We start from the raw sequence: 15,862 nt of genomic DNA, 5'->3' as shown, positions 1-15,862 counted from the left end.
GGAAGCAGGGGTGGCACATGGCACAACTCGGGGTTTTCTAGGCCATTTTAAGGATCCGTGGTTGAAAAGAATTTTAAGGATGAGAAGCCATTGGAGTCTTTGGGCAGAGCTAACACATTCTGTCTTGCATTTTAACAGGGCACTGTATTCTGAGAATAGTGCATGTGGAGGGAAAGGAGGGAACAGGGAAAGCAGTCAGGCGGCTATGGGAGGAACCCAGGCAAAAGGTGATGAGCTCGGTCCAGTCTGGAACTGGGAGAGGCAATGAAAAATGGTGCAATTCTGAAGATAGACAAAGTTTGCTGACAAAAAGGATGTGAGACATTACAGAAAAAGAAGAGTCAAGGAGCAAAGCTTTTATTGTCAAATTTCCTTCTTCACCACTTAAGAATTATCCCTAAGCTTTCTCTCTAAGTACTAGAATACTAATCATTTCCTGAAAGTGGTTGCAGACACAAATACTGGAAATAAAAACTCGGAGTCACAAAGGAAGCAAGCACTCAGACAGTGAACTTCTCAGCAAGACAAACTTGCTTCTATAGAAGGGTATGTCTGACAGACGGAGCAAAGGCAAGAGCACACCAGACAAAGGAGAGCAAGGGTTCTTATCCCCAACGCAGTTGACCCTAGCTGCTGTGTTGTTCCCCTACTGGTTGGGGTTGGACCACACAATCTAAGCTGAACGCTATTGGCTAATTTGAGTGCAGGATCATGGATTACAGTGATGGGAAGAGCAGTTTTGGCAGGAAAGGCCATTACAGCAGGGAGGAGTGGTTTCTTGGCAGGCATACCCGAGCAAGGTTGGGCTGGAGTGGCTGATAGATTGGCGGACAAGATTACCTTTAGACAAAGAAGACGGAAGTAGGACTTCAGTACAAAAGTACATGGAAGTAAAAACTCCTTGGAAAAGAACACCTCATTCATAACAAAGAGAAACCCTTTGAAGAGGAACAGTCTAAACTACTTATTTCTAACACAACCATACCTGAGATGTTGCAGGTTCAGTTCTTTATACTGCAATAAAGCAAATATCACAATAAAGCAAGTCACCCAAATTTTTTGTCTCCCAATGTATATAAAAGTTATGTTTACAGCATACAGACATCTGTTAAGTGAACAGTAGCATAATGTCTTAAAAAATATGTATGTACCTTAATTTTAAAATAACTTACTGCCTTTCATCTTCTATCAGAATAGCAAAAGAATCTGCTTTTAGAAACTGTCCTAGCAGACTTCTACTTACATGTCAGGGGTCAAATCCAGACCGCGTGGCAGCAACGGAAACTAACAGAGACAAGGGTCATCACATCTGCTTTAAACCATAATTCCATGTTGACATTCTTAATAAAAGTCACAGTTCCATTAGCATGAAAGAAGAAGCTATTCAACAGCATTTGCAACAATATGATTTATCAGCTTCTTGGGTCCAGGTTGACCACTTGAACACTGATCATCATTTTCAGTCTCTGTGCTGGTTCATCAGACATTTAAAAAGTAATTTACTAATAGGCTGGGTACGATGGCTGACACCTCTAATGTCAGAACTTTGGGACGCCAAGGTGGGCAGATCATAAGGTCAAGAGTTCGATTCCAGCCTGGGCAATATGGTGAAACCCCATCCCTACTTAAAAAATTAGCTGGACATGGTGGTGCCCATCTGAAGTCCCAGAGACTCAGGAGGCTGAGGCAGGAGAATCGGTTGAATCTGGGAGGCAGAGGTTGCAGTGAGCCAAGATAGTGCCACTGCACTCCAGTCTGGGTGACAGTGAGGCTTCATCTCAAAAAAAAAAAAGTAATTTTCTAACATAACTATTGCTGCTGCTTTACTTTTTCTTACATACCAGCTTTCACTTAAAATTTAAATTTCACCATTGGCCTTAGGAAAAAAGATGCAAATCACATCTTCTCTGAAAGGAAGAAAGAAATAAACCCTCCCAGTGATGCTGTTGCATAGTTAAGAAGTATGACCTTCCTACTCCCCAGAAAGAGAATACAAGGAGAAATCAATGAAGAAAAAAATTTTAAAGCTATGTCTCCTGCCATTGCTCTCCAGAGCATCATTCAGAGTTTTTTTTACTTTACTCTGAGACAATTTTATTTTGTCCCCAAATCCTCTGGATAGCAATTTACATATGTGGATGAGTCTGTAATCCTAGGGAGACATGGCTAATACCTGCTGAATAGTCCTGAGATTAAAGTTTTTCTAAAATGTTTTGAAGAGGCATATTTGGTTTGGTTCAGTAAAATCTAGACTCGGAGACTAATAAATGCAAAGCTACATTACTGGGTTTTGTAATGTGTGTTCCTATAAGCCTTTTTTAAGTCAGAAATGGACCACAGCATTTGTAAGCTCATCAACCCTCAGAGGCTTCCTTAACAACAGGGCGGGCTTTGTTTTCTGGCTCTCTTACCCCCTTTTCTCTGCTTTGTCTTTTCTTCTGGTCTGATGACTCATGCACTGCCACACCGCTGTGCTGTGCCTTTTGTTTGTTGATTGACACAGTGATGTAATTTATTTGAGATGATATCTTTGCTGCTAGAGCTGAAAAATGAGAGGATGAGATGGTTTTCCTTCATGTTTTTTTCAGGTGGATTTTCCCAGTAGTATTAGTGTCTTCAAAGACTAGTGGGAAACTGTCTCTATCACCTTCTCTTCTTTTGTCCCCTTTCAAGTGATCTAAAATATTTTTCTTCATTCTCTTTCCGTTGTGTAAATGCTCCAGCTTCATGAAATGATATGCCTTACACCGGTTTCCTAAATCTACTTTTAAACTGCCTTTAGACTGTTTTACTAAACTTTGTTCCTATTGGGGGTAGTTCTTTTCTGTATTTTAATCTTGCCACCAAGGCAGTTTAGGAGTAGATTAATTAATAAATTCCTACAATGAAAAGGAGTTTTGAATCCTTTATGTACTGTGGATATCATCTTATTCAATCCTCTCATTTCACAGTGCATTACTGATGTGTGATCCTAATGACATTTTTTACTAGCAGATGCCCTTTTGAAACTCTCATGTGGCCTTCGGAGATAATGCTTAGCTTGTTATTCTTTGTTTTATTTTGTTACTTTTTTATTGAAATTGGAATGTATATTAGTGATGCTTTAAACTGCAAGTAGCAATACCTGATCAACAGTGGTTTAACCCATAGGATATTTATTATTCATACTTAACAAGATTCTAGAGGTGGTAGCCTTAGGGTTGGATCCAGCTCATCCTGTCAGCATGGCTCTCTCTGTCTTTCCACTTTTTCTCAGACCTAGCATGTTGTCCTTTTTCCTCATACTTACTGCTCATGACACAGCAGCAGCTTTAGGACTCATGTCCGTGTTAAGGAAAGAATAAGAGGCTAGGCCAAGGCCGGTGGATCACCTGAGGTCAGGAGTTCGAGACCAGCCTAGCCAACATGGCAAAACCTCGTCTCTACTAAAAATACAAAAATTAGCCAGGTGGATGGCGTATGCCTGTAATCCCAGTTACTTGGGAAGCTGAAGCAGGAGAATCACTAGAACCTGGGAGGTGGAGGTTGCAGTGAGCCAAGATTGCAGCACTGCATTCCAGCCTGGACAACAGAGTGAGATTCCATCTCAAAAAAAAAAAAAAGAATAAGAGGCTAACACCAGTGACTTCTCCTCTAAAGTCTGTCCCTTTTATCAGAAAGCAAAATCACTTTCCCAGAAGCCCCCCAAAAGACTCTTTCCTACCTCTAATTGTCCAGAATATCACATAGCCCATCTTAGCTCCAAGGGAGACTGGGAAAGTAAGTATTTCTAGTTTTATCAGTCTTTGAAGTGGAAGGCACATAAGAGTAGAGGGAGTTGAGAATGGCCTTTGACTAGCCAACCAACAGTGTCTGTCAGAGCAGTCATCCTAAAATCTGTATACATATAATCTATATTTTCATATCAATGGAGGTCCTGTAGCTTAAGATCGCATGTAGGTACTCAATAAATGTCATCATCGGCAACCAGCGCTCAGCATTCCACTTGGATACTGGCCAACCCCAGAACACACTGAATATCTAACAGCTTTTTTCCATTGTTAAACCAAACAGCTTGAAAAGGTAGCACTTCTAAATTACTAACTTAAAACTGACACATACAAAACCCCACTCTGACTAGAAAAATCCCTAAGACAGACATATAGTCAAAACAGAATTTGCCTGCCTTTGTTGGGACAATTTATAACTGATAGGTTCTTTGATTTAGAAATAAAACACTTTAAGCCTTCTATAAATTCTTCATGTGTTGAAGCAGGACGGTGGAATATTTATTTTGACCAGAATGTATCAAATCAAGAACCTGAGACCCTTCTGTAGTTTGTAATATATGTATACGTATGATAGTTCTATGTAATGATTGGTATAGAAACTGGAAAAAAAAAAAAAGTGCCAGAGCTACAGAAAAAGAAAAAAAAATTCTTAGATATCCAAGAGACAGGGAATCAAGAAACTGTTTGAAACATAGTAGGTACTCAGTACATAGTTGAAGATGAATATTGAGTGAGAAAAGCATCAGAAAATGTGAAATTCTGTAAACTTCGTACTGTTCCTAGCAGCAACTGTTCATAATAGCCAGAGAAGTCGGTAATCCTAGCAGAAAAGCAATGGAGGGTAACCCAGAGCAGCTTCTAGAAAGTGGTATGGTCTCATAGGGGACTGGACAGGAAATTTGCCAGGGAATGATCCCTCAAGGCAAGCCTTTGTAAGGTTGCATGGAGTTGGAAAAAGAGTAAACAACCATATCCAAGCCAGTTTCATGGGAGGCCTGGATTACCTGGGGAGACTCAGGTTCCTTTAGCACAGAGCCGCAAGAGCCATATAGCCGCCAAAAACCAGAGTGACAGTTCCTGCAGATTAAGACCCTTCTCATGCCTGAGTATTCTAGGTTCATGGTTTTCCATCTGGTAGCCAGTAACTCCAAGTTGGCATTCCTTTAGAATCTGGAACAAATGAGAACTAAAATTCGAACTTAATTTCTTATCTTGATAAGCATTCAGTCAGTCTCTGTAGTTGCCTCTCATCTGCCCAGTAAGTGCTCAAGTAATTTGTCAGTTTGGGAAATGAAGCAAAGTCTTCAACAATCATTCACACGCTCCAGGTGGGTAATACACTAGGTGTGCTGCATTGTGTGCATTTTGAACAGCTTCTGACTGCCATTGTTCTCCGGCTTTGCCTTCAGAAAACCCGCTATGAAATGTATGTCAGCATTCTCAAGGAAGGAGGCAAAGAGCTCCTGAGTAATGATGAAAGCGATGCTGCAGGACTGAAGAAGTCGCACTCAAGTCCTTCACTGAACCCAGATACATCTCCGATCACTGCCAAGGTCAAGCGTAACGTGTCAGAGAGGAAGGATCACCGACCTGAAACACCAAGCATTAAGCAAAAAGTTACTTAGAGTCCATCTGTGGCCAGGAAGTGCTGGTCATGGAGCAAAATAGGGTTTTTCAAGATCTTTCTGGTAATCAGTGAATATATTTTAAAAAACAAAGTCTGTGACAAAATGGTGCATTAGTAATTTTTTCTATTGTATATTTTTGTTAGTTTCTGTACAGATTGTCTTTGCTCTTGATTTCTTTTGCTTTGATGTTTTTTGCAACTTGATAACTAATGCACCTTTTCTGTGAGGAGGCGGGGATCATGATTTCAGAATGAATTATGTATCCCTTCTCTTTCGGTTTTCTCTTGTTTGCACTCTGCTCAGTTGTTTTATGTATTCTCAAATCAACCGTTAAACATTTTTTTAAGGTTAAAAAATTTAATCCATTGTGAAACTCTTAACTGGACAAACGTACTTTAGTAAATTCTAGCTGGAGTTAATATACACCTTTATATGTGAAATCTTGCCCAGTCACAGAGGTAGAATTGAGCACTCACAGATGCTCCAGTAAGAATCACAGTGCTGGGAATCTAGATGCTCCAGTAGGAGGCAGCTTCACGTGCAGCTTAGCACTTACGTTGAGATCGGACCCTGCTGGAAGCAGGGGAAAGGAGCATGAAGGTCACAGGATTGAGAACTTAAGGAAGCACATTAGCTTGCTTGAAGTGCTGATTCCATTTCAGCCAAGCAAGGGAAAGAGGAAGTGGAATCATTTTGCCTTTGAAGGTTGAGGGAAGATTGATACCCAGTTAATTTTGTTTTCTAAAGGATGGGGGCAATAATCGGCCTGTAGGGAGCTGCAGCAGTAGGCATGTATTCAGTCTGCAGGAAATTGTTACCTCACTCCCACAGGGTCTAGACTAGAAATCCATCATTTCTGTCGTTGATATCCTTCTATCCAGGAATAGATTGTTTTGTACTCTATATATGTGTGTGTGTGTGTGTGCGTGTGTGGGCATGGGGTTGTGTCCTGGTTGTGATATTGAGATCTTCCTTCCTAACAAAATAATACTAAAATGAAACCCCTTTTGTTCTTTCCTTAAGTCAAAACAAAATAAGGGAGGAAAAAGTAGCTGCGGTTGTTCTCAATAGATATTGATTCTTTAAAATATATCTGAAAGTAATAGTTGCAATGAATCGTGGTTGGAAAACTGAGGAATTTGCTGGCTGCAGATGCAAAGTGACTTTGTTTATTCTTGTCTGAGTCTCCTTGATAGACACTTCACTCTGCTACTACTGAACTTTCTCCTAAAAATAATTTATCTATTTAAAATTTTTTCTATCTACTCAAAATAGTTCTATTAACCTTACAGTCATGAGCTTGTTCCAGTTACAGTCCCTTTGAAATTCAAGGTGATAAATCGAATATTCTCTTGTAGAGGAAGAGAAAGGACTGAAAGTTTAGCCCTCTGAGACTTAGACCTTTGTGATTTCCTAACTTTGAAACTCTGTAATCCCTAAAGCTGTAATCTCCACAAGTGGCACAACTTCAGAACTAATAGAATCACTTTGATTATTCTTTTTCCTCCCATAGAAATTTTCTCTAGTTCTACCCAGTTTATTTGTTGAAGTAGGTACTATGACCAAAGAATCAGCTGCATGAATAGCATGGTTCTAGTGAATTAGAGAAAGCCTGCTATAAAACCATGGTAGTGTCTAAGTGATATGTTATTATAATGTACTAGCATTCATTTACAGAATTATTTATTAACATTTACTTCCTTCCCCTCTGTAAATGTCCATATTTGCTGGTACCCAGAGAAGGGTTACCTTTCTCTAAGGTTGCAGTTGCTTGCTTTGTGATAAGTATTTTGGCATACCTTTGAAAAAACTCACTTTTAACTCTATGCCTTGTTTGAGTACAGGCAATAACTAAATTTATGTTTCAGAACTGTAAAACAAACAGGATACTTACCAATACAGCCCATGTACCAGATTGATTTTTTAGCTTCTCACTGAATTGAACATATCCACAGCAAGTTATCTTTCTTCCTGGTAATCTAAATTATCAGAGTATTTGTTTTCTGCCTAAATATTTACGCTAAGCAGAAGGGAGAGAGGTACCTAGACCATGCCATCTACGAGCTTCAGTAACTAAAGAAAAATGAACTTGCCTGAGTGGCTTGAATGTGTTTGCCCACGGTTTATGTCTATATATATAAAATGTCTATGTGTATTTTACTTATTTAATATACATTGAATGGTACCTTGCTACAGTATTTCTGACATTTAGAGTAGTCTTGAAATACTCAGCTAGCATCAGCACCACTATAGCACTGTCCGTGTCATATGACTCACTAATATTAACTCCAGGGGCTTCTGGATATGTTAATAGATCATTGGATACGAAGGGCTCTTTTGAAGCTTCAGTATACCATGTGTGCATAGATGATCTTTAAAAACAACTTGAAAGATTCTTTTGTGAGCCACGATCTCAGACCGCCTTAGCATGATGCTGTTCGTCTTTAGTACATGGACTGAGAACACCTCTTCCCTGAGGCTTCTGGAAAGTTGCTGTCTGCCATGAGTTCATGAAGGATGTCAAGAGTTTATGCTATGGGAGGAAACAGTCACTGATTTGACTGGATTCTGAGAGTCTGACCCATAGCCAACCATATTTTCTTTTGTGATAATTTCTTTCCTGTGATATCTACCCAGAAGAAATTGAGGATATTTCCTTTCACAGCTGCTCCAAGCCTGTTGCCCAATTCACGGTACAAGACAGCACCCCTTCCCTTTCCTCTGAAGGTACGCCACTGACCTCCATCCCCCATCTCAGCGCCCAGGAGCCTTGGGACTTCCCTCCATGTGATAAATCATTCTTCTTCACATCAGTACGCTTCATGTTCATTTCTAGTATAGAAAATCTTGATAGTCATCAAAATACCTTGGTCATAGTCTTGTTACAAATTGACCATACAAGTGGCCCATGTATAAAATCTGAATTTTAGGGGCTTGTTCCCACCTCACATGCCGGCTTTTAAAGGGAGGTGTCTGGGATTCCTCATTAGCAATCAAAACCTAATTACTAGGATGCAGAGTCCTTACTTTATCGCCAGCGCATAGGCATTTCTGAAGTGCACTTTTTTGAGACATCATTTTGCTAACTCTCAGCAATGTCTAATTAAACTGAGCAATACTTTTGTGCATTTTAATTAATCTCAGTAAAACCATGATGGGGGAGAATCCTCTGATGGAAATGTAGTCCCTGGATTACGTGTAACCTTTTTTATTGTTCTTAGATGAAGAGGATAGAAGGCATTTTGTGGTGCAATGGTCTTGTGCCAAACACAAGACCCTCTGTGCTTCTCCATCTATTATCATAACCTAGAAAATGAGGACTGGTCCCTAGGCAGAAGTGACATGAGGAATAACTCTGGAAAAAGAAAATCTGGCTAGCTTTCCAAGGCTAAGTTAGGTTTGTATTTCACCCTGTGGCCAAGCTACGGAACTTCTGAGATGGTGGAAGAATTTATGCAACCTGCAGGGAAAGAGGCCACTTACAGTCTAAACACAAAGTTACACTGAGCTTTTCTGCTGTCCTTTGCCTGTTGCTCCCTCTATCATATAAAGATCTGGGAAGGATGAAAGGCAGGGCCGGCTTGTCTTGAGCTACACTCCTCTTTTTACCTAGTCATTGACAATAGGAAGAAAACTGACTTTAAAAAAGTTTCTCCATTGTCTTACTATTGAAACCTTCTTGGGTTTCGTTAATTGTCCTTGAATTTGAGTTCCTTTGGCATTGTTCCTTGTAGTTATCAGTTAAGCTTATTTCATCCTGAATTCACATGAAGTTTAGCTTTGTAGGTTTTTATCTCCGTAGTTTAACTCTTTTGGACTTGGTCAAGTTTTCAGCAGGTTGGTAGCCGCCTCTCTTAGTTTAAGCAGTGAGTCATCCCTTCACTTTTCAAATGACAGAATTTTTTCCAGTTATAAAATGAGCACTGCAAAACAAAGAACCAAAGTGACATCCTAAGAGTTGTTAAAACTAAAGTCTAGTTATGAATAGTTGACCAAGTTGGGGCTTAAATAGTATCTGCTTTTGTCTCAAAGCATCTAAGTTACTCTGATAGAAAATGGTAAGTCAGCTTTGCAAGCAGATGGACCTCTGAGCCTCCTACCTTGCCCCATAGCTTTCTGTCCATCTTTTCTTCCAGGCCATGCCACGGCTCTGCCACAGGTCAGCAAATTCTTTCCACCAGTCTTATAACACTTTACATGACCAAGTCATCCAAAGATCATCACAGAATAATCCCGTGATAGATTATTGGTAGCAATAGAGAAGTGCTTTGTCACTGACTTTTCTTTCATATTCCTTGTCCATCTCTCACCCATAAAAGAAGGACTGAAATCCAAAGGCATTCCCCTTTTGTACCTACGGTATCTAGAACCCGTGTGGGTAGCCTTCTGCTTATGACATTAATTGGCCTATTGCATGCAGAGAGAATGTCTTCTTAGAGAGAATGTCATTAAATACTTGAATCTGCATGACAGTTTGACTTGAATGCAACGGCAGGAAAATTTTGCAAGCTACATAATTGTATATACAGTAGGTTTTCTTAAGTCTCTTCAGTTCATCCTATGTAATTTATGTGTGTATCTGTAGTGTTGCAGGCTTTTGGAGAATATTCTTACAGATAGTATGTCAGTCGTCAAAGAAAATGCTGTCACCTGCCATTGTTGTATTTGTGGGTATTTATAGTTGTATGTGTGTAAATGCATCAGTGTGTAGATTGCATATCAGTATATGGTACATGTACATCAAAATTATTTTTGTCCTTAGTCAGTGTGATATGAAAAGCAAGTACAACCTCATAGGACTGATTATATAATGAAGTTGTTGAGACTATATATAGTGGTATTGTTTTATTAAACTTAAATTCAAATAATATTTTGATTAAAAATTTTAATAAGACTTTATGCTAGAAAATTCTGTCTTTGAGCTTTGAATCATCAGGGCAAAAATGACTTTGAACTAACCTTGTGAATCTTTTGCAACGTGTTGTGTGCAATACCAAGAGGGTAGCTGCCTGTAATCTGGGAAATACAGAAAGAAAAGGAAAAAAAAGGCAGCCTGTGCAGTCTTAGTAATTTTAGTATTAAGAGCACTTAAAGTCAAACTGACAATTTTGGGCTTCTTACAAAATGTGATGCTTTAAAGCACACGTTCTTTATTGTTGTTGTAATTAGTCCATAAAAATATAGCTTTCAGAGGAATTAAGTACCCACCATATCATTTACGTATTTGTGTATATTTTATGGGAGATCAAACCACTCTCCTGGTGCCGCATCCGTACTCACTTTACTTGGAAGAGATATCACAAGCGCTGAAGTGTGTCAGGGCATCCCAGGATTGGGTACTGTATCCTAGGTTTGCAGTTGCACAAATTAGCATCTAGTGTCACAGGTAAAAGAATTTCAGGACCAGGTTTAAACTTTATTTTAAATATTTTTATACTTAGGTCTCTTTTTTCTGCCTCTCCCCAAAGAAGAGCCACTGGCCTTAGTTGTTTGAGCTTACTGCTTATATTATAGAGTGTAAATAGATAACTAGAGACTAAAATTTTATTAACCAGCATGTTTGGTGTATTTAACGCAGTGACTGAGTGTGTTTGAGTGAGTGGCTGAGTGCAGTGTCTGTTGTTTAAACACACTGCCTCATGTCTTTGTAGCTGATTCAGAGAGTTTGAATTGTGGGGTGGAAGACTAACTTCACCTCCAGGCTGCAGTAATGCAACGGTACTTACACTTGAGGTTTGTTGTTTTTTTTTTTAAATTTATAGTCTCAAACTATTTTTGCAAATAGATCATTTTTCCTAATTGGTTCTTGGCATGCAGTGGACTGGCTCTGTGGCTGATTGGCAGGGTCTTAGTTTTGCGAGAGTATTTCCTTTTAAGAATTACTGTGATCTCCAGAAACAGCCATTTGATTCAAAAATCATATAGAAAAGGAGTAGGAGAAATAAAAAGTTTCCTTTTTGGGCCTTAACCATTTGAAATGTTTGGACTTTAACACAAAGCCATGGAGATTATAAAGCCAAGTAACCATCTGACATGGTTAATAATATCCATAGAGAGTATATATGCACATTGATTTTAATGCCGTTAAGATACTTCTGTAAAACTGTAGGAACAAGAGTAATTAGACCAAATTGAAGCTTAGGGGTCATTAAACTGTGCTTTCCATTTAGAGTAACCATGCATGTGCTTAGTCGTCTACTCCTGAGATTCAGAACCAGTTGACTGTCCCCTTAGATGTATAAGGAGAAAAGTTGACACATCTGGGACCTCTGACATGTGTACACATGCTTGCACACATGAATATATAGTGAATGTTTTAAGTTATACCAACAGAAGACCTTAAGGTGCAAAGAGCTGGAATATCCTAAAGAGGTGATGAACAAAGGGGGTGAAAACTGCATCACAGATGTTTTCCAAGGGCCAGGGTGGAATCTGAGCTCTAGTGTCTGACTTTGAGATGCATCGTGTTTTTAACACATAAATGAGGGGATCCATATCACATTCTTTCTTGTGGACCACCAAATTGAAGGCTTTCTTGTGATTCGCAAGCAGCAGCTACCAGCATCTCTCCATAGCCTGGATGAAGTCCCAGAAGCTGGTGTGCACCATTTTCCAAGGTGGCAGAGCTGCTTGCTCTGCAGATCATTCCCTAGAGAGAGGAGTACAAGTGAAGAAAAGATGCCCTTCCTATAGGAGCACTGATATGGCTTGTCCACATTCCCCTCTGAGCTGTACTGGTAAGAGAGCTCCGATTGAACATGCTGAGCAGTTGAGCACTTTTCCATCAGCAACGACAGTGAGGATGGAAAAGGAAAGGAACCGAACTAAAATGCATTTCCCTTTGCAGGGCAGAGCTAAGCTCTTAGGAATACTGTTATAGAAATAAGCACCCTAACTTCAATTCCTGAAAATGTTGGTTAATGGAGAGAATTTTGGAGTTTCACTTAACATTTTCCCATCAGTCAACATAAGTCTTCAGACACTCTTAGAAGAGTCCCAGCCCAAAGCTCGATTAAGGACCACACTGCAGGTCTGAGGCTCACTGCTCTGAGCCCTGAATACCAGGGCCCTGCAGAGGGTGATGATCATGCATCATCTCTGCAAAGAGGAGCTTCTCCCCCGGCCGCCACTTTACTCGGGCTTCTACTGAGCAGAAGGACAGCCTGGGTTTCAAATGCCACTTCCCCTGCTTTAGGAATCCAGGCATCCTGATAGCGTGACCCTGCTGAGGCAAGGTATCAACCCTGAGAGTGACTGAGTCACTGAGCGTGGCACATGACAAATGCCATGAAAAAGATTCGCTGAGTGAAGCTAATGCCACATATTTTACCTTTGCAAAAAACAAACTGGCACACTGAGTTCTAACCATAGATGGATGATATCTTTGCCTCCACACCCAGATTCCTGGAAATGACTAACATTTCCTTTCTGGGGGAAGGGTCAAGGAACACTCAACTGCTAGCTTAGCAGCTTGCTCACTCAAGATCAGAGCTGTTAGGTAGAGGCCTCAGCACCTCCCTGCAGTCTCTTGATCTCAAGTTTTAGGACCCATTTCTAGAATGGAAATGTATACCAGTGGATAATTCATATTTGTCAGCCTTGATGACCATAGGACAGGCAGAAGGGTGGTAATTTGTATCTTTTAATATAAAAGAAGCTTTTAACTTTATCAGCCTATTATAGTAACTGGGTTATATTCACTGTGGCTCAAACTAATTGGCATTATGGAACATTACCTTCAAAGTTTTCTCCACCAATCGTTTCAGTTCCATTGCAGTCCTGGTGCCATATGTCCCCTGCAAATTGTGAAAGTCATTAGTGACAAAATAGCAACCTGCTCCTTTTCAGTGGCCAAACTGTCAGCATTAGCAGATTTGGGTAAGCTAGCGGTACTATAACATGTACTGGAAACCTGTTCCTCATCACCACCTACCAGATTCCAGAAATGCCATCTTCTAGAAAATGATGGCATTTATGGTGGTCCTCTTTTGGGTGGAACAGTAATTTGTGTGGATATTGTTAAAGTGTTTAAAGAATATTTTGACAATTAAGTTTACATTTTACAATTGCTTTATTTTTTATTAAAATAGTTGTATATAAATATTACCCTATTTCACTGTTGTTAAAGTAAACCTAAACCTTGTAGACAAGTGAGTCACCTGATATGTATAGAAGCTGTGATATATATAGTACATTTATTGTGTAAATGTTTATGAATACAACTGTTCCTGTGTTTTTATAAGTTGGGGATATTTTGTTGTTTTACAACAACAAAATTTATTGCATTTAAATGGTTTTTATGTAATAGAAATCATGCAAAATAGTGAAGGATTTAAAATATGTATATGATATATGTAAATGTACAAACTTTAGAAAGAAATAAATCCAACAAATTTCAATCATTTGGGGAAATGTTCTTATTTGCTTATTTAAGCAACTATAATAGTACCTTTAAAAATCAAAACAAATAACACAACACCCTACCTGCCTCCATAAAAAGACCAACCGCAAGCCCGACTTTGAAAGAGGTGGCCAGAGTGGTGGCACAAGGTGGTGAGAAAATCAGATGACACTGACTCACCTCCGCATGTCTGTGAAGATCTGTGTGTGAATACTTCAGAGATCTGTTGTCTTCATTAAGGGGCTTTGAGCAGGGGAGGAGGAAATAAACTTTTTGAAGCAATTTCAAGAGCCATTTGCATTCCCACTTATTTCTCATCAAGGCAAAGAGACAATGAAGTTAGTTATTGTCCTAAAATGCAAATGTTGATCTCCAAATCACTGCTTTATTCTGCCTGGTATGTACCTGTGTGCTCTTTTCATCAAACCTAATGTTAAAAATAACATCTGTTGACTTGGAAAATGAAAAATAAAATCCCATTCTAATCACCTCTAGGTATTGGAGAGGATGCCTTATGTTGGGGATTTGGACTTTTTGAAACAAGGACCGGCTACAGCCTCTTCAACACAAATGAGCATGCTGCCTGGCAGAGATCTAGAATTGCGATGGTGTGTAAATCTCAAAGATATAAAAGCATTGTTGGGGTTGGGAGAGCTATATCCTTACCATCTCTTCACTTTCACTCCAGCTGCCTGTTTGGAACGTGAAACGTGTCCAAAGATCACCAGCCTGGCTGAATAGTAGAAGTGAGAGCTTTATTGGCCATATCAGTTTGAAAACTGGGAAAAGACGGTCTCTGAGGTGTGCCGAAGGTGCTCTCTCTTCAAAGAGGGAAGGGCAGGTTGGTTTTTATGCCTCACAGGACCTGTATTACACAATAGGGTCATACATATTCAGCAGCATGTTTGGAGGAAAAGCTATCTATATGTATGTGGGAAGCCAAGCACGTGTGTAATGGTAAATATATGCATAATGTACACCCCACGTTCATTTTAGAGCAAGGTGTTAGCATTAAAATGAGGTGTAACTTGACTCTTTATGTTAAAAGGTCAACTATAGGACACTAAGTCCGTGCACAGTCTCTATCAGCTGCTGAAACTGGATTGAGCTCTTCAATTTCTTACCAGGAAAGAGTTCATAAGGCCAGTCTTCTTTCCAATCAGCATTGTAGTGGGCCAGGTCGTATTAATAATTCAGAGTTAAGAAGGGTCTGACAATTTGTCTGTAGTTCTTATTGTTAGGGAGTTTAGCAAGAAAGGTTTTTTTTTTGTAGCCATAGGAATTTAGGGGCCATTGCTAGTCAAGCCCTGAATCCTCAACAGCAGATAACTTTTGTTCCCTTAACCTCAGGGTCCGTCTTACTTGATAAAAGAGTGTCTATTTCAGCCTCTTAAATCACAAACTCAAATATGAATCCCCTCTTTGTCTTGTGGATGTGGGGGCTTTGCATCTGGTCATATTCCATGTGTTGTCTTCTGGATGTGGGGGCTTTGCATCTGGTCATATTCCGTGTGTTGTCTTCTGGATGTGGGGGCTTTGCATCTGGTCATATTTTCTGTGTTGTCTTCTGGATGTGGGGGGCTTTGCATCTGGTCATATTCTGTGTGTTGTCTTCTGGATGTGGGGGCTTTGCATCTGGTCATATTCCATGTGTTGCACAGCTAAGAGCATTAACACCAGCAGGACTATAGAGATATTTGATAAATCATAGGTGGAAACTAAAATCTAGAACAAGTTAAATTGTATAAGGAATAAATAGTATATGGATACAATAAGCAACTCTAAATGTCTCATTTCTAGATCAATTCTATTTCACAGAACTGTGAGATCCATCAATGAGACTGCTCAATCACTATCAATTTTTATTGATAAATTATAAGCAATAGGAAATATGGGCAGGCATACATCTTTCTTATATTAGCGGAGAAGAGTGAGTTCTGTATGCTGTAGACTAGTAAGCTTGATAACAATTCTGGGCATATTTTTAGAGTAAATTGGAAGGAGGCAGCAATTATTGGAAGTCAGTGTGAGTTCCCAAAAAGAAACCAATTCAGACTCTATTC

General features: G+C 39.6%; 1 protein-coding gene across 3 annotated transcripts in view; it reads left to right on the top strand.

The window, feature by feature from the left end:
• Nucleotides 1–14,287, top strand: part of PSD3 (pleckstrin and Sec7 domain containing 3) — a 453,958-nt gene extending 439,671 nt beyond the window's left edge. For all 3 annotated transcript variants that reach the window (XM_017539685.2, XM_017539686.2, XM_017539687.2), the window contains one exon: nucleotides 5,180–14,287. In XM_017539685.2, the coding sequence (XP_017395174.1) occupies nucleotides 5,180–5,395 (216 nt within the window). In that variant the 3' untranslated portion in view covers nucleotides 5,396–14,287. The remainder of the gene's footprint in view (nucleotides 1–5,179) is intronic.
• Nucleotides 14,288–15,862: the final 1,575 nt, after the last annotated feature.

This window comes from Cebus imitator, unplaced genomic scaffold, assembly GCF_001604975.1.
Source record: "Cebus imitator isolate Cc_AM_T3 unplaced genomic scaffold, Cebus_imitator-1.0 Scaffold120, whole genome shotgun sequence".
Classification (NCBI taxonomy): domain Eukaryota; kingdom Metazoa; phylum Chordata; class Mammalia; order Primates; family Cebidae; genus Cebus; species Cebus imitator.
This window is presented reverse-complemented; position numbering and strand designations above follow the sequence as displayed.